This window comes from Sebastes fasciatus, chromosome 19, assembly GCF_043250625.1.
Source record: "Sebastes fasciatus isolate fSebFas1 chromosome 19, fSebFas1.pri, whole genome shotgun sequence".
Classification (NCBI taxonomy): Eukaryota; Metazoa; Chordata; class Actinopteri; order Perciformes; family Sebastidae; genus Sebastes; species Sebastes fasciatus.
In genome coordinates, this window is record NC_133813.1 from 7,485,317 (window position 1) to 7,510,698 (window position 25,382).

The 25,382-nt window shown below is 40.5% G+C and overlaps 2 protein-coding genes across 5 annotated transcripts in view; one reads left to right on the top strand and one right to left on the bottom strand.

Moving 5' to 3' along the window:
* Nucleotides 1-25,382, top strand: part of dcc (DCC netrin 1 receptor) — a 330,153-nt gene that overhangs the window by 107,940 nt on the left and 196,831 nt on the right. For all 4 annotated transcript variants that reach the window (XM_074617402.1, XM_074617403.1, XM_074617404.1 and 1 more), the window contains exons 6-7: nucleotides 5,051-5,205; nucleotides 5,904-6,024. In XM_074617402.1, coding sequence (XP_074473503.1) covers nucleotides 5,051-5,205; nucleotides 5,904-6,024 — 276 coding nt within the window. The remainder of the gene's footprint in view (nucleotides 1-5,050; nucleotides 5,206-5,903; nucleotides 6,025-25,382) is intronic.
* spina (spindlin a) overlaps nucleotides 1-25,382 on the bottom strand; it is a 391,527-nt gene that overhangs the window by 55,263 nt on the left and 310,882 nt on the right. The window lies entirely within an intron of this gene.

Here is a 25,382-nt window from a genome sequence, read left to right on the forward strand (position 1 = left end):
ACAGTTTAATTCCTGTAATGAGGAGCCGTCTGTTAGGAGCAGCAGACCGTCTCAGTCTGATAGAAAATAGTTTTTCAGTGTTGGTACGAAAACAAGGACTTCTTCACTGACGGAGAGAAATAGAGTTCTTTCAGCTGCAGAAAACTAAATTAACTGGTTATACAAACACACACAGAAGATGCTGCATAAAAAGACTCATATTCAGACTGTTTATTGTTTGTGGATATCACATGTTCAAAACCAGTTTAGGCAGTCTACTGCATGAGTGGGTGGAAAGGAACAATTCTGAATTAATTCTACTCCACTACATTTAAGAGAGATATATTGTATGTTTTGCTCCACTTCATTCATCAGGCAGCTGTAGTTACTGGTATAGTGTATAAAATAAGTAGGATTGCATTAAAATGCTGCTTACATAAAAAAAAAATAATCCAATAAAATATTCTATGATAATGTAAAACTCACAGGGGTCATTCTGCAACTTTAATTACATTTGGCTGACAATACTTTAATACTTTTAGTGAGGAAAACTTGTAATGCTAGACTTCTTCTTGTTACGGAGCAATTTTAGATTGTGTTAATACTACTTCTATTTTCTGTGAGTAAAGAAAAAACATGCATTTGTCGGGATATCTCAACCTTTGTTGGTTCGATTTTGACCTTTCTTTTTAAAATCTGAGTTCCACAACTTTATGGAAGTGCATTGCTAAATTGGTGAAGTGCCCCTTTAAAGGTACTGTTTGTAACTTCTTATACTTACACTCTTATAAATCCTTGTGGGTCGATGTCTCATGCGCGCTCGCATGTGGCAACGCTGTGAATAGACTGTGCTCTGGAGCAAGTAACGTTATCGTCTCCGACCAAAACTCCGGTGTCTCCCCTGTTCCTTCTGACCGTGGTCGGGAGGCTGAAGCAGGAAATTTCTGATTCTTACATAGAGTCCCTTTAAGTATATTTCAAAGCACCTAGAACCAAAACATGTTAAGCCCAAATTATATGAAGTTTCTGGAGTAACTTCGTAACAGGGAAATAGTTTCAGAAGTTTGCATATATTTAATGGCAGTGATGGGAATGTTTTGCAAAATGTCTTTCAGCAGCTGACGGCTACACAGTTGTGGTGTGTTTGAGCTGAGCGTCCGGCTCTCTAAAGCTCAGCTAACAGCAATATTAGCCCTTCACTCTTGAATGATTGGGCCTTTACAACCCGTTAACTATTTCACACCATGTCCACAGAGTGAATGATAAGGTGTGTGTGTGTGTGCGTGTAGTGAGTCTCCATGGATGCACTTAATGACAGATAATTGGTGGTTAAGTGCAGATATAAAGAGGCCGCTAACGAGTTTCTGTTCACACAAAGTGTGTTTAACTGAGACCGAGAGTGTGTGTGTGTGTGTACGTGTGTATCTAAAGTTGTAGCTGTGTGTATGTGTGAGTGTGAATGTCCTTCACTGGGTTCTATCATCACACACACACAGCAGATGTTCATTGAAATGAACGATGGAGCTGATTTCCATTTGAATGCTGAGTGGAAGTTATTATGGCGCAGCTAGAGAGGCAGCATCACTGATACCGTGTGTATGAGTGTGTTTGTGTGTGTGTGTGTGTGTGTGTGTGTGTGTGGGTGTGTGGGTGTGTGTGAGAGTGAGATCCCAGCAGCACATTATTCCTTCATTGTTTTTAAATTGTCTTTGTTTTATCCGAACGCATTAACTTTTTTTTATTATAAAAAATGCTGATAATCCAGGTGAGTGTGTGTATCCAGACTTGTTGTGTCTGGCGGAGGTCAGCTGGTTGTTGATGCGTCTCATTACCATATGAATGGCTGCTCTCAGCTGTTTCCAGCAGGAAGTAGAATCGCATTGACACGGCGTCCTGCCCGTTGTCGTTCGTATCACAAAGAGACGCCCGAACATGCGCTTTTGTTAACACATCTCCTCAGATGACCAGGTAATCATTGTTAAACTCGCAGCTCTGCAGAAAAAAAACAAAAAACATCCAAACAATCAGTGGACGCTCAGGGAATTCCCCACAACACAACAAAGGCTGCTGGATAATCGGTCGCAGAGCAGTCGTCCTCCACAGTAACGAGGGAGATCGTTGAAGAGAAAGAAACGTAGCTTTTCCTCTTTACATTTGTCTAAGTTTTGAGAAAACTTTTCAGACAGGAAAGGTCATGTAAAGTAAAATTGTTGTTGTATTCCGTGGCGACCTGCGTCTCTGGAGTCCCTCTCCAATGATTACACCTCTCCTCCTCTCGTTGTAAGTAGTGGTACTCAGTGGAGATTGTTCTATATATAAGATGGATTGGAGATACTATGTATTATGAAAACAGATTATCACCTTGTATGTGACTAAATAAAGTCACAGGCAATACGGCGATTTTTACGATTTTGAAATTGATTTTTTAATGATAGAATCGATATATATTGCTTCATTTGAGTTTATGCAGAGGTAAAAGAAGGTTATCCCTTTTATTGTTGTAGTCTGAGCAACGTGACGTCATACCCGTACCCGTAGAACACGGCGAAGGGTCCGCGTGGATACGGCAAACACTCCTCACGTTTTAAATCCAACCTGGTAAACACTACATATACAGTAAAGTATGGAAACACTTTGGGCTTCACACATTGCAGGAAAAGCTGAGCTAGACATCATGGCTAAAGATACATCCTAACTCTGTCATGGACAGGAAACGTTATCGTATTGCGGTAACGTGTGGTCAAGCCAGCCGTCAACTGTAGAGCACCCATATACTGACATTTATGTTAAATGCATTCAAACGGCCCCGATGGAGCTGACCATGGATGTATAAAGAGAATGGAGCTGAGAGCTAGCGATGGACTTGGCAAAGTTGGCGGAAGTATACGTGTTTGACTACGTCTGGTTTTCAAAATAAGGTGTTAACATTTACGAAATACATATATGGAATTAAGAATGATTGAATGTCTCTTATAAATTAAAAAGAAAATACCACTAATTTGTGAGGGAAATATCTTTATTCTTTGATTTTTGGGTTGCTGGAAAAATAATAAAAAAATAATGTCTAACAATGACTGATATATTTAACTTCAGGACATCTCTGACTACATACGTGCTGAAAATCCAAATTTTTACTGTATGAATTTAGATATTTTCCAAAGTAAAAGTCCGTAGAAGTGTAAAATGTGGTGTAGTGTTAAAAATTTAATAAATCGCAATAAATTGTAATATCGAATCGCAATACTTGCAGAATCGCAATGCTTGAAAATCGCATTACATATCGAATCGGCACTCAAGTATTGTGATAGTATCGAACCGGGAGATAGGTGTATCGTCCCAGCCCGACTGTATACTATTAGCATATAGTATGGAAATGGAACAGAGCTGAACTTGTGGTTTGTAGAGAGAAGTCGCCATCAATTTCAATGCATTCAGAGTGTTCTTGCAACTCGTGGACATTAGAAGAACTCAGCTGCAAAGAACCATGATTGGTTCAGATCAGTTCTCCCATGTCTCTGGTGTTTAGTGTCTCAGACTAATTCCTGGACACGTGTAGTAGCCTGTGTTGTTTGTGTATTGCTGTGTAGTTGTTGGTGTGGTGAAGCTGCAGCTGCTCAGAGTTTAAAGGAAATCGTTAGCTCTTAATTAGAGCATTACTGCAGTGATAAAGTTACACCACCAGATAATGATGTATCGATGGGAGACACACACACACACACACGACTCACCACCTCTACTAACTTTCTACCTTTCCTCTCTTTCCATTTCTTATCCTTTGTCCATCCATCTCTTATCCTATTTTCTCTTTCTCCAACACCATCTTTTCTTCTCTCCTTCACCATCTTTCTTTCTGTTGCTAAGTCTCTTTCACTTTTTCTTCTCATCTCGCTTCCTGTTCTCATGTCATCCTCTCTGCATCTCGGGTAACTTCTGGAGTCTGATGTAATATTTTTATGAATAAAAGCCTGCACTGTTATCTGTGTTTTTCCTCAAAACTTGTACTTTATCTGAGCCAAACAATTCCTCTATCTCCGTCACCCACTCCCACTGACTGCTGCGACGCAAATTGACATTTACCTTTCACATGCAGTGTTATTCACCAACATTGTTTCAGAACCATGGACAGTGCTGTTTGTTGTGTGTAGAGGTTGTGTGTGTAGGTGCGGCGCTGTCCGTATAAATGAAACAGGGCGGAGATCAATACACAGAGAGAGAGAGAGAGTGCACTGCAAGCCACAGACATATTAATTAATATTTAACAGTGCTCAGGAAGCTGTGACATCATGAATATGTGTGTGTTTGGACTGACAGCTAAAGGACGTTCCTGGGGGTTTGTGTGTTGTGCTGACAGGGAGTATGTTTGTTGTCTTGGAGCGCTGACAGTGTCGCCATGGCGCTCGGTGCTTCATGAGGCCCTTCAGGCTTCGTTCTCGTCTGTGTTGAGGCTCAAAATGGCTTCTGCCTCACATCTCTGCTCTCACAGCCACAAGCTGCTGCCGTATTTTCAAAGACAACGTTCAACGACAACAGAGCTGAAACATCACCCGCCTTACCCTCCTTCCTATCCCTTTACAATGTAGTGCGACAGTTTACCAGCATTCACATGAGCTCACAGACCAGGGGAGAGCCCGGGTAACTTTTTGGGTCAGGTATAATATTTTTATGAATAAATGCCTGAATTTGTTATTTGTGTTTTTCCTCAAAACTTGTACTTAAAACAAGCCAAACATTATTGGTCACCATCAACCACCGCCACTGACTTTGCTGCTATGCAATTTGACATGCATTGTTTAGCAACGACGTTGTTTCAGAACCATGGACAGTGCTGTTTGTTGTGTGTAGAGGGTGGGTGTGTCGGTGCGGCGCTGTCCTTAGTACTGAACCAGAGCAGATGAGATCCCAGACTCTCAACGCCCTGAGCTAATGTCCTATTGGCTCTACTTTAATCTGTCGCTTCCGTGTTTCACTACTTAACTTGTTAGCTAACATTTAAATATAGACTATCTGTGATGGGGGTGTTCAAGTGGTCCTCTGTTGTTGATGTGTTGTGTTGTTTTGTGTATTCCTGCAGTGCCTCCTCAGTTCCTGAACTACCCGACGAACACGTACGCCTACGAGTCCACAGACATCGAGCTGGAGTGTGCTGTGACAGGGAACCCGCCGCCAACTGTCCGTTGGATGAAGAATGGCGAGGAAGTCATCCCCAGCGACTACTTCCAGATAGTGGTGAGTCACACCGAACCCATAAATACATATATACTGTATATATATGGTTATTTTTTTTCCGTCACAAACTGTGTCTCAACATGTAGACTCAAAGGGGTATTTTTCACATACTGATTCAAAGTTACATTCCACCATTCAGATGTCTATATAGAGTGTGTATATATACTATATACTGTATATAAAACTAAAAAAACTTTTGGGTATATATTATATCAAGTTACAAGGGTACACGAATGCTTTCCAGTCAGAAAACAAATATTAAAAAGTAACTGAAAGTAAAAAGAAAAAACTTCTAATGAGAAACATCTACAGGAAGTGTTCATTTCACTGACAGTATTTTAACAACAGTGATCCAAGAAACTGCAAAGTAGAAGAGATCAGAATTAAATACTGAATGAAAACAGTATTTGTGTTACATAGAGAGAAGTGAGAGCCGCAGAGTGGTGAGTATAACATGACTCCTAATCTGACATCATGACATATGATAATCTGGATATCATTTATAATCTGTTATCCCATAATCTACTATAAAAAGATCACACACATCTGCCAACACACACAGCCAAACATCCCCTCACTCTCTTACACTATTTTATGCTGGTTTTATTAACATGCTTATTTTTGTATTACGATCTAAGCTAGATTTTGTTGTATAATTGAACGTTTTCATTGAAATGTTGTATGTGTTTGTTATTCAGGACGGCAGTAACCTGCAGATTCTGGGTTTGGTGAAGTCAGATGAAGGATTTTATCAGTGCATAGCTGAAAACTCAGCTGGCAGCTCGCAGGCCATGGCTCAGCTGCTGCTCCGAGAGCCAGGTAGGAACACACACACACGCGCACACACACGCACACACACGCACACACACACACACACACACACACACACACACTCGCACGCTCACACACTCACAGCTGACACATGTGGTGTCCCTCTTGCTTCTCATTGAAAAAACAAAAAAAACAACCTGCTATCATCACCTGTTGTCTTCATTCCTGTCATGACGTGATTTCCTCTCCGACCTCGCTGTATTTCCTGTGACATCACATCTGCACATCTTAATTTGCAACTTTCTGTGGTCAGTTTTATTCTATTTTTTCAGACTTTTTCTCACGTTGTGTTGCAGTAGCGAATATTGTTAAACAGTAATAAATAAAAACTCAGTTCTGATTGATTCTGTGTGACACAGAGCAGATTTTCAGTACAAACAGTTTAGAGTCTGACAATCTGAAATCAGCTTCGGTGTTAGTTTATACAATCTGTTCATCACCTTACAGACAGATACATTTAGCCAGTGCAGTTGCTGCTAACTGAACATGCATCCAAGAGTTCTGTGCAAGTGATGAATCACCTAGTTCAGATAGTTCTTTGTTCTGACAGCAGAGACAGTTTATAATATCCTAGCTGCCAGCCATAGTAATACAGTGTAGCAGTTTAATAGCAGCAGAGATAAAAGAAACTGAATTTATCTATAAACAGATCTCAGTTCGGTCTACATATCAGAAACACAAACTACTGTTTTTTTTTTTATCACATACAGTTGTTTTTAATATGTTCCTATTGGATTATAATGCATAAATTGCAATGCACATGAGCAGTCAGACAGTTAATAGAGCAATCTGGCTTGTTTTATTAAAGCTGAAACCTACTGAAAGAAAATTGCAATTAGCGAAGGACAAACATTTGGCACATTTCCTCGAATGATAAATAGCCCAGCAGCTGTCAATACTGAAAACAAATAAATAAATCTAAAAGCACAAATGACTCATTTTGTCGCACAATTTAATTAATTAATTAAAGAGTGAAAATGAAGTAATTTAATTGCATGGAAAATATCATCAATTACTAGTGTGTTTGCACATTAAAAAGATGTCTAGTGGGCTCTGTTTAATCATGACATGTATCTCGTAATTATGATTATCTCATTATCTCATCATTTGAGAAAATATGAGATTGTGTTACAGAAGACACAATTAAAAAAGTGACATAAGATTTGAAGTTGGCCCCTTCTTGGCGAGGGTTAGGGTGCAGATTCACTCACTTTTTTCGCAGCTGTTTTCACCATTTTTGTGGCTCCCTCTTGCATGCGTACTTACGATCTGGCACCTGGTCGCTACGTTTTTAGAGGATGATGACCAGAAGCGTCCCGAACACAGCAAAATAAGAAAAAAAACAGGCAGATGGCTGCAAGAACTCTGCAGATGCAGGCACCTCCACCAACACAGTCTCACGGCAGTTTGTGAAATAGTCACAAGATTGAATCTATTTGATTCGTGTCCACAGACACAAACTTCACTTGTTATTTATATATACATATATATATATATATATTGACGCTCAGCACGACTTTCAACAACGTATTTTTTGTGCATTTTCCTACGAATGTCCAGCAATGTGTGACACTTGTGTCAATTTCTACTCTGTCTTTTCAAAATATAACTACTTAGTTAGGTTTAGGAAAAGATCGACTTGGTTAGGCTTAGGCAACAAAACTACTTAGTTAGGTTTAGGAAAAGATCGTAGTTTGGGTTAAAATAACTCCAGAAGTGCTGTAACTTAAGTACGGAAGTTACGTGACAAAAACTACTTAGGTTTAGGAAAATAGCGTGGTTTTGGTTAAAATAACACAGAAAGTGGTGTAACTTCAGTACGGAAGTTAAATGACAACTAAATCAACTTTGACTTACGATTTCACACGGGACACGAACACCGGTCTCCTGGGTGAACGTCCTGAGTTTTTTGACCCACATACAAATTGATTTCCTGCAGATCATCATGAAATTTTTTTTAAATTTGTTTCTATGTACATGAATTAATACATAATATTTTGTGTCTTTTTCAAAAATTGCTGTGTGACTGAGCTTTCTCTGCAGATACAGGCACCGCCACACACTTGTAGTGGGTCATAAGGGATGATGAGAGGGATTGTTTTTCTGAGTATATAAATTTTTTTGTAGGAAGCTCCTGCTCAGTAATGATTACATGTTACAGGAATCAGGAGTCATACATATGAGTTATGTTATTCATAATCACCGAAATCATAATTAAATTTGATAATTACATAAACAGTGACTGAGCAGCTTGAAGTGACAAATGAGCACATAAACAAAGTTTAAAACAGTTTTCTTTAGTTGAATGTTCTGCCATGTCATGTTTCAATGACATCACAAAATGGTTGGTGAGTCCGCATGAGTGAATACTTGAGCGCTAACATGAAGCGATGATTCACTGAGGAGGATGTGCTCTGTTCTGATGTTCAGTTCATGTTTCAGTCAGACTGAGTCGCAGCTGAGAGAACAGCAGGAGTCTGGTTTTGGCCGTTGTTTGTTGTGTTGTTGTGTTGTCTGTGTTTGGGTTAAAATTCAGTCAGTCATGTGGTCTGACAGCAGTTACTACCATCTGACACACACACACACACACACACACACACACACACACACACACACACACACACACACACACACACACACACACACACACACACACAGATATGAAGACGTGCTCAGCCAGTCTGCAGAACATCCGAGTCAGCACAATAGAATCACTCTGCATCTAAATGGACTAGCGGCTGTGTGTGTGTGTGTGTGTGTGTGTGTGAGTGTGAGAGATGATAAAAAAGGGCAAGAGACACTGAGTACAGTTATATTCACACTGTATATTATTGTGGCTGTAATCCTGGAGTCTGTAGGATCCTGTTTATGTGAAACCTGGATAATCCATATTCAGTGATATCCATAGCCAATAATTGAATTGCCTGAGGCTGGTGTGTTCGCTGTTTGTTTCACGTTAAAAAGCCTCCCTGCAGTTGAAGGGCCGAAACCGCTTCCCCTTTCTGCAATGCTTTTATTGTGAAACATCAGCACGTAGTGTTTATAAAGAAGAGCATCCTGTCTGACCAGACACTTACCTGATATAATAGTTGTCTACCTGGCACACACACACTTCTTAGCTAAGTGACCAGCTAACCCACTGTGTTACTCACTGACTAAAACAAGCAACTAACCAACCACTTATCTAAACAACCAACTAACGCACTGGAGCGCTAACTAACCAACCAAATAACTAACTAAATGACTGATATACTAGGTAACTAGGCTACCTAGCTGACAAACACACTCTCTAGCTAAGTGACCAGCTAACTATTTATGTGACTAACTGACCAAAAAACAAACTAACTGACCGACAATATAGCAGACTAGGCAGCCAGCTAATCAACTAACAGAATAACAGATATGTTATCCACTTTAACTGGCACACACATTTATTGGCTAACAAATTAGCTAACTACTCGTTTGACTGACTGAGTAACTGACAAACCAACTAACTAACATACTAACGGAGTAACGTCCTTGTTAGACGCAAACTAAGCAACTGAATAGCTAACTTAGTAGTTAGCCAACTAACTAACTGCTTTCACCTGTACGACTTCATCTAACCTGGCCTTTCTTTCTTTCTTTCTTTCTTTCTTTCTTTGTCTCTGCTTTAATCACTGTTCAGTGTGTTGCTTCTCCCCTGAGCCAGCGGCACAGATGGCAACACACGCACACACACACACACACACACACACACACACACACACACACACACACACACACACACACACACACACAGAGACATTAAGAGGGTCAGATGGTTGGTGTTATCGCTTGGTTACTATCGCCACAGGAACCGAGCATCCCAGCAGGCTCACAGCGGCCAATCAGACATTCCCACGAGAAATACAGGGCGGGTGTGTGTGTGTGCGTGTGGATGTGTGTGTGATTGTCAGCATACCACTTTGTTACCCTTGACGATGCCAGGCCTCTTGATATTTTGAGTGACTCTTCACACACACACACACACACGCACGCGCGCGCGCGCACCCACACGCGCACACACACACACACACACACAATTATAGGATGGTTTTGTTCTCTCACTTACGTACTTAAAATCTCTCCAACGCTCATTTACACAAATATATCTTTCACTCAGGTAAAATGCCAGCGTGCACACACAACTGAGTGGTTTCATTAATGCAGGACACATGCAGATGGTGATGCTCACACACTGGGTCTTAGTCCTGTAAATTAAACAGCATTGCTCAGTAAATCCAACATGAACTCTTCTTTTAGCTCTGGTTTGGCGTCCACCAATCCTGATTGTTGTTGTTGTAGTCACTTTAAGAAATAACAACTCTTGTATCATATATTTCTTGAATCAACATGACAAACGTTAAGATAACTGCTCCTAGCAAAGGCTACCGCAGCTTCTGAAAAGGGTGTAGACAGGACAGATCAGTCACTGCTGATTAGAGCAAAATAGGATAATTGTCATGCATTTGTATTTTATTATATTAACCTATCATTTCATTTTTCATTTTGAATAAATCAGTCTTGTTTTGTCTGGTTTGAGAGAGACAAAGAGGTGGAGAGAGGTTGATGGTGTGTATGTTAAAGGTGCAGTGTGTAAGATCTGGTGGCATCTAGCGCTGGGGTTGCAGATTACAACCAACTGAAATTTTCCCTGTGTGCCAAGCGTGTAGGAGAAACGCGAATGGCCCTATGTAGAGCCAGTGTTTGGTTTGTTCGTTCTTGGCTACTTTAGAAACATGGCGGCCGGCTCCGTGAAGAGGACCCGTTCTCTATGTAGATATAAATGACTTTACGGTAACAAAAACCAGGGTTCCCATGCATAGTACGGAAACATATTTGTGTTTCCAGACTATATATATCAACGCCAATATTTTAGGAGGAAAAAACTGAATTAATACATTCCAACCCTCACCTATGGTCATGAGCTTTGGGTAGTGACTGAAAGAATGAGATCGCGGATACGAGCGGCTGAAATGAGCTTCCTCCGTAGGGTGGCTGGGCTCAGCCTTAGAGATAGGGTGAGGAGCTCAGACATCCGGAGGGAGCTCGGAGTAGAGCCGCTGCTCCTTTGCGTCGAAAGGGGCCAGCTGAGGTGGTTGGGGCATCTGATCAGGATGCCTCCTGGACACCTCCCTTTGGAGGTTTTCCAGGGCACGTCCAACTGGTAAGAGGTAGACCCCGAACACGCTGGAGGGATTATATATATCTCGTCTGGCCTGGGAACGCCTCGGGGTCCCCCAGGAAGAGCTGGAAAACGTTGCTGGGGAGAGGGACGTCTGGTATTCCCTGCTAAGCCTGCTGCCCCCGCGACCCGGCCCCGGATAAGCAGAAGAAAATGGATGGATGAATGGATGGAGAACAGAATTTTGTCCTCCCAGAACATTAGTAGGGTTATGTCCCTACCGTCCGTATGCAAACATAAGCCCTTGTAGCACAAACAAATGTATAAGTGTTAAAATTACTGCCAAAAATGTTTTGGCTCACGCCCTCCGGGTGCTCTTATTTAAAGGCCTCTCCATCTCAAATTCGCGGGCTGAATTTCAGTCCCAGTCCGCCTGGTTGGTTAAGGATTCCAAAAGGGGCAAAAGAAAGATTGATGCAAACCTTGTGTAAATGGGGGTGGCGGCAATTGTAAGCCATATACAGCGCAAAAGTCCTGCAGTCATGTCGCAACATCCTCCGCACCAAGTCACAAAATCTAATATGCTTTGAAAAATTGACGGAAAGTCTGGAAATTTGAGTCCGGAAAAGTATTGAATTTTGAAATGGAAGATGTGTAGGAACCCTGAAAAATACAATGATTCCTATTATCAGGTGATTATACACTATAATGAAAACATAGTCATAAGTGATATATTCCATTTCTGCCAATAGATCCCCCTAAATGTTATATAGTGTTCCTTTAATATTCATACATAAAGGAAAGAGATTACCCCCATCTCTCTCTCTCTCTCTCTCTGTTTTACAGTCTCCTCAGTCCTCTCTTGTCCCCTCTGCAGTGCGGTTTCACTTAAATCCTGGTCTGGATCTTATCTGAAAGCTGGATCAGGATTTAAACCTCAGACCACTGATGTGATGTCTGTCTGTGGTCTCATCTTGTCCTTCTCCTGAACCCTACACTGTCTATGCATCCTCCTTTTCTCTCTCAGAATCTCATGTTGAACACCTGAGGGTTATTTCTCCGTCTCTCCATCCCGTCCTTCTGCTTCTTTCATCTCGTTTCTTTCATCAGTCAGAAAATTAGCCAGGATGCTGAATTCAGGGCAAATATGTGGGAATAAATGAAATAAAAACCTTAAATATTTACTTGAAGTTCAGCTTCAAACATTGCATATTCGATGGTTCTTTGAAGATCTATCTATCTATCTATCTATCTATCTATCTATCTATCTATCTATCTATCTATCTATCTATCTACCTAAACCTGCAGGTAGTTTTGTTGCCTGAACCTTACTTTTTGTCGCATTTTTGTTTTGTTTTGTTTCTATTTACAACATTAATCACGTGTTTAAAACTGTTTAAAACTGAGTTTAGTTGTATGGGAATGTAGTTTTGTGGGAGAAAGGGTTGCCCTCATGGTATTAAATAAAAGGAGGACTGATAAGTAGGAGCATGAGAGGTGCGCCTCATATTTATCTCTATGAAATGAACTGTCTGACCCAGGAGTCACTTAGCAGTAACCATCTGTATTCAACGTTTAAAACCGGCAATTGTGATCTTTTCAAAAAAACGTAAAAGATATTCCGCATCTTTTATATACTATTGGTATTATTCAACTTTTCAATGACATTCATGCTCAATAAAACCCTTTCCCTCTTTTCCAACTATTCTTACTACTTCACCTTCTTACACATTGAAGCCAGTAACTCAGTGTAGCGTCATCTTTTCAACATCCAGCATTCACACTGCAATTTCCTCAGATGTGTCCTTGTTGTCTGCTATGTTCAGGACTTTAATTGTTCCTTCTCTTCTTTTTCTAATTGGTTCCTTGTTGCTGTTATCATTTCCACTCCTCCTTCTGTCTGTCCTTATTTTTATTTTCTTTCTTTTTGTAGTTTCTGTCCTTTCTTCTTCCCTCTTTGAGTAACTCAATCTAATTCGCAGCAGATTGTCAGCCTGCTGTTTTTCAGTGAATATGAAGGTGGTTTTTATTGGGCTAGTCCTGATAAAAACCCACTCTCCTATGTTTTTACTCTTTGCTACGCTGTACTCACTTATCCTGTTTTCAGTTTATTTATCTGTTTGACTTTTTTGGCATAGACCTTTCATGTTGTTTTACCATTTCGTTGTCTGACCACAAAGCAATTCATGATACATTTCCTTCTTGACCAGTTAAAAAAAACACAGATTATGCGGAATTATGATGAAATTGAAAATTAAATTAGTTATCGTGCTTTCCATTATTATAGCATGACAAAATTTTTTGAAATGCTACGGTAAATTGCTGCTATACCAATATACAAAACATATTACCATGTTATGATTACAGTAATAATGTTTCCATCTTTATTACCAAGAGCACTCTCCTTATCTTATAATTGATGGTCAGTTCCAGCATTATTTTAGGAGAAAATTAATTAAAAAACAGACCGAAAGATGTTTCTAACCTGAGAAACAGCTGCATAGGTGGTGCCATAGATGTGTTCATGCTAAGGCTGCTTGAGATATTTGCTATTTATTGGTTGGTAAGATTCATTTTTGTGTGTGTTAGTTATCACTTGTTTCACTTTAAGGCTAGGGTTGGTAATTCAAACACAAATTGTCATTACATCCTGGCAGCAATCAATAAATCAAATGTTCTGACAAAAAAAAGAAGGACTGTAATAAGGCTGTCCAATCAATTACCTAAGAGTTTTCAGTAACGATGCTTTTGGGAATCACCTCTTAAAGTTAAGACAGTTCGTAAGATGGATTTTACGATACTTTTAACCTTGAGACGAACGAGCACCAGGATGAGGCGTGCAGGTCAGTTCTTAATTATCTGAAGCTCCAGATCCTTTTTTAGTAATTCAGTCACAATGTTCACCTGCTTTAATGTGCTTCATAGACAAGAGTGTCACCTTTTAATAGCAGATCTGCCCATTTTACGTACAATTTTGTCTATATGACTAGACCAAAAATACAACAGGAAGTTAGTTGTTGTACTTTGACCTACTTATCAACATGGTCAGCAGTTGCAGCAGCAACAGGGGCAGTGATGTACATCTCATGGAGGAAATTCTTCTTCTTCTCTGAGTCATAATTCAGCCTGAGAATATTCACCAAAGATGTAGCCCACAGTGTCAGACTTTGAAAACTCCTGCTATAATATATTTTAGAAAAGCAAATGAGGAAAATAATTTGTGCTGAGACAAAATTAAAAATAATAGGACAAATGAATGCATTGTGAATAACCCTCTGAGACCAACAGCATACCGTTTTTGTCTTTTTTAGAGGGGTAGAGGGGGTCTTTAGGGGGAGATAGTAGGTCATCAGTAGATGTCACATAGAAGTGGTGTACATCATCTGAAAGCTGGGAACCTGAAGATTAATTTGAGATGTTGCTCAGCACTGTGTGTCAAGATATTCTAGTCATAAATCAGAAATGTTAATTAATTAATTAGTTAAAATACATTTTGAAAGTTTACCCCACGGGTCTTGGGGTTTAGTATTTATTTCTTTTTCTCTCAGTTTCTTTTCCTCTCCTGTTAAATTAAGTATTTCCCTTTTTAAAATCTTTTCTTTCTTCTATTCTTTTCATACTCTCTTCTTCTTTTTGAACACCCGTAATGAAAGGTGATGTCTGTAGACAGAAAGAGAGAGAGAGAGAGAGAGAGAGAGAGAGAGAGAGAGAGAGAGAGAGAGAGAAAGAGAGAAGAAAAAGAGAGATCCCAGATCATTTTCAGGCTGCTGGAAGAGAAGAGGTAGAGGCATGCAGGATCAGGATGGATGGAGAAAGAGAGACAGAAAAAGAGGGGAGGAGGAGGAGGAGGAGGAGGAAGAAAAAGAAAAGAGAATAATAAAAGGAGAGAGGATAAGAGATAAAATGAAATCGCCCAACACACTTCTGTGGAGAAGATAGAGGGAGGATATGGATGGATGGATGGAGGGGGAGAGAGAAGAAGAAGAGGAAAAAAAAGAGCGAGTAAGCGACAGGAGGGTCAAGCGAAGGGCAGGGCGAGTAAGAGAGAGAGGAGGAAGTGTGTCAGCCATGACAGATTTGTATTCCACAGTGAGCGTCTGACCTTACAAACACACGCACACACACACACACACACACACACCTTATCTCTCACACACAGAGAAATGCTTTACTTCGTCACCTCCGCTCTCTCTCTCTCTCTCTCTCTCTCTCTCTCTCTCTCTCTCTCTCTCTGTCTACACACACACACACGCACACACTTTACTCTACCCCCACTCTACAACAGGAGTGTGTGTGGAGGGTGGGGGTATGGGAGTCTCTGTCTGTTGCCATGGTGACGGTAGCCTCCTCTCCTCTCCCATCCTCTATCCTGTGAGGACCAGATGAGTGTGTGTGTGTGTGTGTGTGTGTGTGTGTGTGTGTGTGTGTGTGTGACAGGTAGAGATACATATTAAGTGTTTGCCTGAGAGCACAAGGAAGAAAACCTGTGTGTGTGTGTGTGTGTGTGTGTGTGTGTGTGTGTTCTGACCATTTGACCAAAACACACAATGAAAACATCACTCACCTCACTTCCCACTCTTCACTGCATCCCTTACCTGTTTACACAAGTGATTGATTGAATATATTATAATCCTACGATCATAAAACAAAACGAGACAACGATGCTTCAGAACGTAGGTAAGAAACCAAATCTAATAAACAGCCATAAATAATTATTTCTTGGTTTGGTCACTCTGAAACCTAAATATTTGTATGTATTTCTCTTGAACGTCCAGACTGATGGATAAGCCTGCTATGATGCTGCATTCATGCTCAGTGCTTGTATTGAAAAAAAATGACTAACAGCAAGTAAGCTTATGAATGCAGTGCTCAGTGTCGGCTCTAAGCTGTTCAGGCTGTTTTCATACACTGTTCGTAAAGCTATCAGTGATGCAAACAAGTCGCTTTTTGGTGAATGTTGCTTGTTTTTCACATCAGTTTGGCTGGCTTGTGTGAATTGTCTAAATCCGAAGAGTTTTTTTTTGTTTTGGGGGTTGAGGGAGGACGGAGACAGGCGGATTCGAGCATGTGTGCAACTTGATTTTACAGAAATACATGAAATGACCACGACTTTTTGACAGCGCATTTCATGATGGTGACACAGAATGTGTTAAAATAAGCTACCGCCACTACGGCTGGTGTTTGTGTGTGTGTTTGAGAGAGAGACAGAGAGAGTTTGGAAGAGAAGGTGGATGACGCAATGTTTGTGTAAGTTATTAATAACTTACCCGTAACGCTACTTTGTCACTTTTATAAGTGTTTATAAGTTCACTTTCGCATTTTATAAATAATAACGCTAGATAAGACATGGGATTAAAAACATGTTCCCCCTTAAAAGTTTATTTTCACCCTCAATAAATGAACAATCATTTCCTCCCCATGTCTTGATAAACCTTACAGTGGAGACATCAATAGATGAATAAATATAATAAATAAGGTCTAATGATTCTTAATTAGAAAAGTTCTGATCAGGAATAAGCTTGGTTTTAATCATTAATAGCTTTTACAGACTGTGGGATAAAACACCACAAGATACGAAAACACTAAGGTGATGATTCTCTTCACCACGCAGATTTTGATTAGAGCAGTATATACATGTTAATTATTTTTTTTATGTAACTTGGAACTTACGTCGTACACTTGTATAACAGAAGTTGAGAATTATAAAGAATAACCCAGGAATGCTTCCATGACTGTATATTAGGTGAAAACGAATCACTGTAGTACACGTCAAAGTACCGAATGTTCCTCTGCAAAACTTTCCACTCCTTCACTTTCTCATCCTCCCTCTTATTTCCCTCTGCATGTTTCCTCTCTTTCTTCATCCGCCTCCCGTCTTCTTCACCGTGTCTTAATCTTTTATATTCTTTCCTCCCCTCCTCCTCAACCACCTCCTTCTTCTCCTTCCCCTTGTCCTCCACGTCTTTCTCCTCCTCTTCATGTCCCTCTTCCTCCTGACAGACAGGTTTTTTAGTGACAGACAGGTTGCGGGTCTGACTCTTTCTCCCCCACCTCTAAAACAACAAAACAAATCAAGAAACGGCAGCGATGTGTCTGCTGAGTGTCATTTCAATCCACCGCGAGCAGCGAGCGGCGACCCAGCGACGCCCAGACGCGTCTTCAAAGCACCTGGAGAGGACGGATTTAATGAAATTCAGCTCAATAACACCTGTTTGATATGGAGAGAGAGAGGGAGGCAGACAGAGAGTCTTACCTGCCTTTACGATTCATAGCAATTCAAGTGTTTATATATATATATATATATATATATATATATATATATAGAATAAATCCAAAATGCAGACATTTGTCACAATACAATACTCTGTTTCAAATATTCCGATTCAGCCGTGATCAGCATTATATATATTTTTTTATTTAAATTTTGTATAAATCAGAACAAGAAAAAAAAGAAAGAAAAATCACTTACAATAGTAAACATAAGGATACCTAAGGAGTACATTTTCATCAACATGCTGCTGACTGGGTATTGTTAAGCTCAGTTCTCGGGTCAGTGCATCCCATTCTCACTCGTCAACACGTCGAATGCCAGCGCTTGGTCAGTACTAGGGATGCTCATTTTGAAAAATGTTCTTAACCGATAACCGACCCTCGTTAACCGATTATTAACCGTTAACTGACAGGGTTTGTGCCTCTTATCAGCTGCAGGAGCACAACAGATATTCGTTGACGGGAGTCCCCAGGTCACCCGTCCGGGAGCGATAACTTAGCAGCCACGATGCTGCGTGTAGTGTCGCGGACACGCAAACACTTTCCCAGTAAAAGTCTCCACCGCACATTTAGTTTAGTTTAGCAGGTTGTCAGCTGTGTGTCTGCCCGGCGTAACGATACTTTGTCTGCCCGGCATAACTTTAGCGAGTGGCCAACAGTGTGTGCTACGTTAGCAGCTCTAGCATTGCCGGAGGCTTCGTGCTCGCTGCCGCCGCCGCACACGTAGTCTGCGTAACTTTAGAGTGTGTTGGCGGTGAGTGTGAGGTTGTTGGTGGTGTTATAGCTGTGAACGTAGGTGTAGCAGACAGTGTGTGTACAGTTTATTTGTCGGTGAATAAATGCTACAAAACTACAACTCTATCGCTCCGCTCAAGCGAGCTATAGATGGGAGCCGACTTCCTGTATCGTGCAACTCCGGCTCCGCCTCTTAAGGTGGGCTGTTAAGGTAGACCAGCTTTTCTCCTTAAAGTGACGAGCCGCTCCTCTGAGCTGCTCAGCTTTTCAGTTAATTATTAACATTTCTTTTAACCGTTTTAACCGACAGCGTTAATCGGTTAAAATACTTAATGTCGGTTAACGGTTAAACGGTTAATTATGAACATACCTAGTCAGTGCCCCTCGGTGTTGGTGACCGACACACAGGGTACTTCTCTTTCGTAACATTTGGACGGACCGGGGACGGCGTGTCAATATACATCCGTTACATGCATAGTGTCCTTTCAAAATAAACTTCCGTTTTCACAGGAAGTTAGATTTAGGCAACACAACCACTGAGTTAGGGTTAGGAAACGGTCGTCGTTGACGTTAACTTCACTGACTAGCAGCTCACGTGACTCACAGGACTGACGATAACGACGAGTCCCGTGACTAAAGATGTGACAAAATAAATCAACGTTACTTTTAGTTTCACACGGGACACACACAAACACCGGTCTCCTGGTCTCAAAGTCTTGTGTTTCCTCTCAGTAACTTCACTGTCAGCACACAGATCGCTTTCTTAAATGAGAAGCGACATTTGTGGCGTCACCAGCCTATTTTATGATTCTACATGCTCACTTTGAAGACAGCTAACGCAATCCCCTGTAGTCATTCGTATACACTGAGCATGTTTTATTAACTTTGAAACTTTGAAATATTAATATTGTCAGTGATTTGCACTGGCATACATAGACTTTTCAATAAAAAAGGCATTTAAATACACTTTATTATAGTTTCATTTATCACATTCCTCTGCTCTGGCCTATTTCCAACTAGTGATTCTAGTTGCTTTTATTATGTTTTTGATTGCTGTTAAGCTGCTGTCATTGAAACTCAACACTTTCAAGTTAAAAGCATATCAGGAAAGGGAGGGATTATGCCCTTTACAGTCAAGGTGAATGAAGATAGTGTGAATTAACTTTATGTATTTCATTTTGACAGTTTGGTTCGGTTCACTGCTTTAGTTTTTGGTTTCTACCCTCCACATTTTCTCATAAAAAATTTTCCACATCACTCTCTTCTTCTCTCATTAGATCACTCTTCCTCTCTCTACCATTAAAAGCTTTGCATAAAAAAGCCACAAAAGAAGAGAGGGAGAGATGGAAGACGAGAAAAAAATATTTATCTTCTCTCATAGCACTGATGTTTCTGCGACGTCGGCCTCTTATCGATCGGAGAAAGTGGAAGGTCATCCATATTGTGTGTGCGTGCGTGTGTGTGTGTGCATTCTCGCCTATCGATCGGTTAGAGGTTGGAGGTTTGTACCTCACCGCCTACGCCTAAATGTGTCACCCTGCTGTGTGTGTGTGTGTGTGTGTGTTTATATGTGCGTGTTGTCACTTCCAACATTGATCCCCTTTGTGATGAAACACCTTCCCATCAGCCCCTTCATCATCACTCAGTAGGAGGAGGAAGAAAGGGGAAGTGTGTGTGTGTGTGTGTGTGTGTGTGTGTGTGTGTGCGTGCGCTCTTCACTTATTGAGTGAATCCTGCTGTTCAAAGAAAGCAGAACTCCAGGAATTGTTAAAAAAAAGATAATTAACTAAACACCAACTGACTCCCACGCAAACCCATTTGCGGCGTTATTTGATGGTCGGAGCAAGTCCCGTGTGAAACTAAAAATAACGTTGACTTATTTTGTCACGCCAGCCTTTAATCACGTGACTCGACGGTATCGTCAGTCCTGTGAGTCACTAGTCATTGAAGTTAACGTCAACCGCAACCGTTTCCTAACCCTAACTAAGTGGTTGCCTAAATCTAACTTCCTGTGAAAAAGGAGGATTATTTTGAAAGGACACTGTCCATGTTACGCCGTCCCTGGTCCGTCCAAAATGAACGCAAGACAGGTACCCCGCTTGTCGGTCTCAGATGCTAAGGGGCACTGACCAAGCGAGGGTATTTGACAACTTGAGTGAGAATGTGTTGTAATGGTACACAAAATCTACCAAAAACATGTTTTAGTATGTATAGCTCTAATGTCGCACGTAGAGTCATGCTTTGCTATGTTATTGGTGCAGCAGGAAAAACAAAAGGAGTGCTCATACTCAAGACTTTCTGTTTTCAAATTTGACACAGTTCAATTTGACTTTTAACCATGATGTTTTCCCTTACCCTAACTAAGTGGTTTTCTTGCCTCAACCTAACTGCGAACATTGGTGTGGCGTACAAATTAAACGCAAAAAGCGACGTACAAATGACACACGAAAAGGCTCAAATGCATACACATAACAAGAGGAATGTCCATGTAATGTCATGGTAGTTATACCCCTCCCCTCGAGACCGGCTTGGCAGCTTGTGCTCATTTATATAAATCAGTGGATTATTTCCCAACAGCTGCATTTCGTGATCATTTGTACAGGGCAGTGGATAATTCCTGAACAACTGCAGCTCATGGTCATTTACATGCTTATTTATAGCGGGGCTCAAGCACAGTAATGGATGCATTCAGTCGATGGCGTTGCCAATGAAAATAAATATTTGTTTTTCCAGAGACACAATTTTGGTTCAACTATGTCGGCCCTCAGTTGGAGACTAATCTACACATGATGCATTCCATTTTTCTCAAAATCCAACACAGAATAACAAACAGTCTTTGTGTCGCCGGACAAATTCAACATTTCTTTAAAAGTTTGATCGAATCAACCAAGAACTCAAACTCCATGCTATGTTTCATTTTTTTATCTTGTGCTGTCAGTCCAGGATTCTGTAGTAAAACTATTCAAAACATGAGGTATTAAAATAGAGTGAGATAAGAGGAGAAGGCTTTACATCTGGTAGAAAGCTGAGATAGGGAGAGTCTGAGGCAAAAACATCAGAGGAAGTGAGATAAAGCTGGATAAATCTGGTTTCACAGAGTTGTTACACACTGGGACACCAGGCAGCAAAAATCCTTCATATGAGTTAGTCTTAACACATTTAGTCACTCCTTAGTCTAGAGGAACACATCTGAACTACTACTGGTTACATTTTTATGTATTATTTATTAACTTTGACCGTCATTGCCGGTGACCTTTCAATGAGATGACGGCTGTCTGTGATGTGACCTGGAGGCACCCTATGATGGGCGATGCCTAGCCCTGATCCAGGACCATGATACACACAGCAGTATGCATCCGGGAATCGGACATTTCACTACTCATCAACTCATAAAATGAAGTATGTGCAACATGCTGGAAATGCAAAGTCACTGAATGGTAGGAAATCGTTCTAGCGACTTATAAGTTGGTGAAAAATGATGTCATAAACACAAATTGCTCCAATCGAGAGAGAAGGTATTGCATTGAAGTCAATTTAAACCCGGGTGTTTTTCACTCACCATGTGGAGTGCTGCTCATCAGCAGTGTGCTCAGTGCTGGAAGATATAGGGCAGACAACGGTTATGTGATATGGCCAACTTAAATGGAGGCTCTTTTTATATAACTAAAAATGGTTATGCCTAGTACATTTTGAAGGAAACATGATTACTGCCTGGGTTGTGTTCACTCGCAATGCTTTTTCCAGTTTGGGAACGTGTTTTGAGTTGCCTAAAACATAAAAATATTCATCATTCTTTAGTTTTCACAAGCAGAAATGAGGAAAACATTATGAATGTTCTGCAGATTTGTTCAGTATGAATAATTTATAGCTTTTCAGTGTATTTGCTATTACAGATTAGTAGTATATAGATGTTTTTTTTCTTTCTTTTCATTTCTATTTTCGATATTCCTACGCTACATTTTGCCTCTGCACTTTGCACTGGACACTGGTAAGTCAACCCGGTTTCACGGGGAGGCATATAAATGCCATATAAATATAAAGGCATGTCGTGAGTACTCGTTCTAGCGTTTGTGCGTGTCATTGGTATGCCACGCAATCGTCCGCAGTTAGGTTAAGGCAAGAAAACCACTTAGTAAGGGTAAAGGAAAACGTCATAGTTGGGCTTAAAATAAGTACGTGAAACGTACCGAAACAACTACGGAAAACACGTTGCAAACATCAACAAAGAAACGTGACAAACGTCACGTAACTTACACAACACAATACCGGTCAACAACGGTCTTGAACTCAGGTCTCTTGGTTAAAAGTCCGGTGTTTGTTGGACCCGCCCACCATAAATGGTCTTTCTCTCTTTTTATACTACGCCACTAACTCTTACTGTAGTATTTATTCGTGGATGAGTTTACATTGCAGTTAGTACAGGATACGTGGCGTACAAATGAAACGCCGAAATTAAGAAAGGTGTACTTATTGCGTGCTAAACGCCTTGCGCATTACTCCGGCATTTATACGTCTTTTCGTGCGAACTGGCTGGTTATGTTGTGGTGAAAGTCAGCGTAGGTGTGATTGAAAGGAAATAAGTAGTGTGCTAACAACACTGGTGTGTATTAAGGTTAAAATAACTTGACGTTGTGTTGGGTTACACTCTGAGCTTGGATTATTTCTCAGAACCACTGATTATTACAGGCTGATAAGGCTGTTAGGTCAGCTCTCTAAGGTCCCCTCAGTCTGTGTTGTGTTTTTTTCTGCACTGATGAGGGTCTCAAAGTTCGCTGTGTGACCTGTGTTTCCTGCTTTTGCAGTAAAAACATCAGGGATCCAGACACAGCGAATGCCTAACACGGCAGAAAAACACCTGAAATTACTGCACTGTAACACAGCTTTTACCGAAAATTACACACAGCATACACAGCTTTCAGGTTCAATTAATGTACACACACACACACACACACACACACACACACACACTCAGCTTTCACAGTGAATTACTACAAACAGACACACACTGTCACGAGCAGCTTTATAGCTACAGACACACACAGAGCGTTCACAACAAATTAGACAACACATACACACTCCATGCCTCACAATGCCTCTGGTACAGTAAAGGAGCAGTCCGACATTTAGGTTCATCTTTTTGTTTTTGACTTCCCCAGAGTCAGTTTCATCTCATACGCGCCCATTACAGAGATAGATCCAAGATGTGTTTAGCCTGTGTTTAGCAGGGGGAAACTGCTAGCATAGCTCCATCAAACAATAATAATAAAAAAAATCCTCCCTCCAAAAACTCCAAAGCTGTCTGACTTATATGTTGGGTCTCGTTTCTTGAACATGAACTGAAATATATATGTAAAAATGAGACTTCGTGATTCGGCAACTTGCTTGTTAGCTAGCGTGATACAAGTTAGAAACATCGAATCAGAGAACCTCAAATTCCTTTGCAGTGCAGCTAGAGGTAGGGTGAAGTTGCCCAATATATACAATATCACAACAATATCAATATCAATATCAATACTATCTTACTTTACAATATCAATACAATATCTCACTTTTTTAACCCAAGTGTTGACTCTCTGATCGTCGACCGCTGGAGGCGAACCAACCCGGTTAAGTATACAATGGCATCACTCCAACATGGCGGCTTGCAAGCTAGATAGCTAGGTAGAATTAACGAAAATAAATTTGTCGTATCTTTTGTTTTAACAACTTTTTTAAAATTAGATTTTATGCTAAGGTTCTAATATATTTGGGCGGTAAAAATGCCAAAACATGCACGTGTCACGTCCTCTTTAAAAAAAGGCTCACATATATTTCGATTAATGGTTCAAAAAGGCTAAATAATATCCTAAAACAACTTGGCAATGTAGTTTTTAGAAAACATGAGGAAAGTATTGCATTTGTTGGGGACTATTTGCAGCAGTGGATTAGTACACATTTGGTGCATTTATAGCAGCAGGATGGTGTATTTGGGATTGAGTCAAAGTAAACAACAGTGTGTGTGTTCATGATAATGAAGGAACATGTCACTCAGCGCAACGGTGCGGCTCATTGATGTGTATTTGACAACTTAAAAAACTATTAAAACTAACTAGCAACATATGTTTTAACAACAATGGAGCTCAATAACACAGAAGAAGGAGATATATCAGCCTTTCATACATACACAAATACTTGTTAGTAGATACATTTATTGTTGGTTTGGGTCTGTACATGGAATTTGTTGACTATAAGAAAAATATAGAATAGCACCAGAGTTAAACTTTAATTAATGTCAAAGAGAAAATATATAAAAACGTAAATGTCAAAAGATGCTATCAGATTATGGTGTTGTGTTTTTTATTTCCACCTGTGGTATCTGCTTTTTTCTGTGTCTACGTGCCCTTTTCAACTTTTATCCATTCAAGTCAGTTTCCATCTTCAGGTCACTTCGGTCAAACAGTACACACACACACACACACACACACACACACACACACACACACACACACACACACACACACACACACACACACACACACACACAAGATATTAGAGATTTTACTCACTCACCCGCAGCCACAGTCGTGGAGATTTACAGGAATAAATATCCATTTTAGAGGAATTTAAAACTAGAGGGCAGAGAGAAGTGTGCATGCGTGTGTGTGTGTACGTCTCTGTGTGTGTGTAGTACAGACATTTTTAACGGCAGCTGGCTGAAATGAGCCCTGAAATTGAGTGCAGAGAGAGAGAGAGGCAGTATGAATGTGAAACAGAGTGAAGCTGAAGCAAGTGAACGAGCTCAGCAGTCTTCTTCTGCATAAGGTTAAAAAGGAAAGAGAGAAAGAGAGCGGGGGAGAGAGGGATATGGAGAATATTTACAGGCAAAATGATAAGGGGGGAAAGAGATTTAGTGTCCGTTCCAAATATCAGTTCCCCTTAAAGGAACAGTGTTTAACATTTCGGGGGATCTATTAGCAGAAATGGAATATAATATTCTTCATTTCATTAGTGCATAATCACCTGAAGCTAACAATCATTGCGTTTTCATTAGCTTAGAATGAGCCCTTCACATCTATATAGGGAGCGGGTCCTCTTCACGGAGTCCGCCATGTTTCTACAGTTTCTTCACGACCTTAAAAAGAAAGTGGGACATGGCCATAAAGTGGAGGGGCCATTGACCCCTTGGAACCCCTAGTTCCAGGCACCCATGATGCAA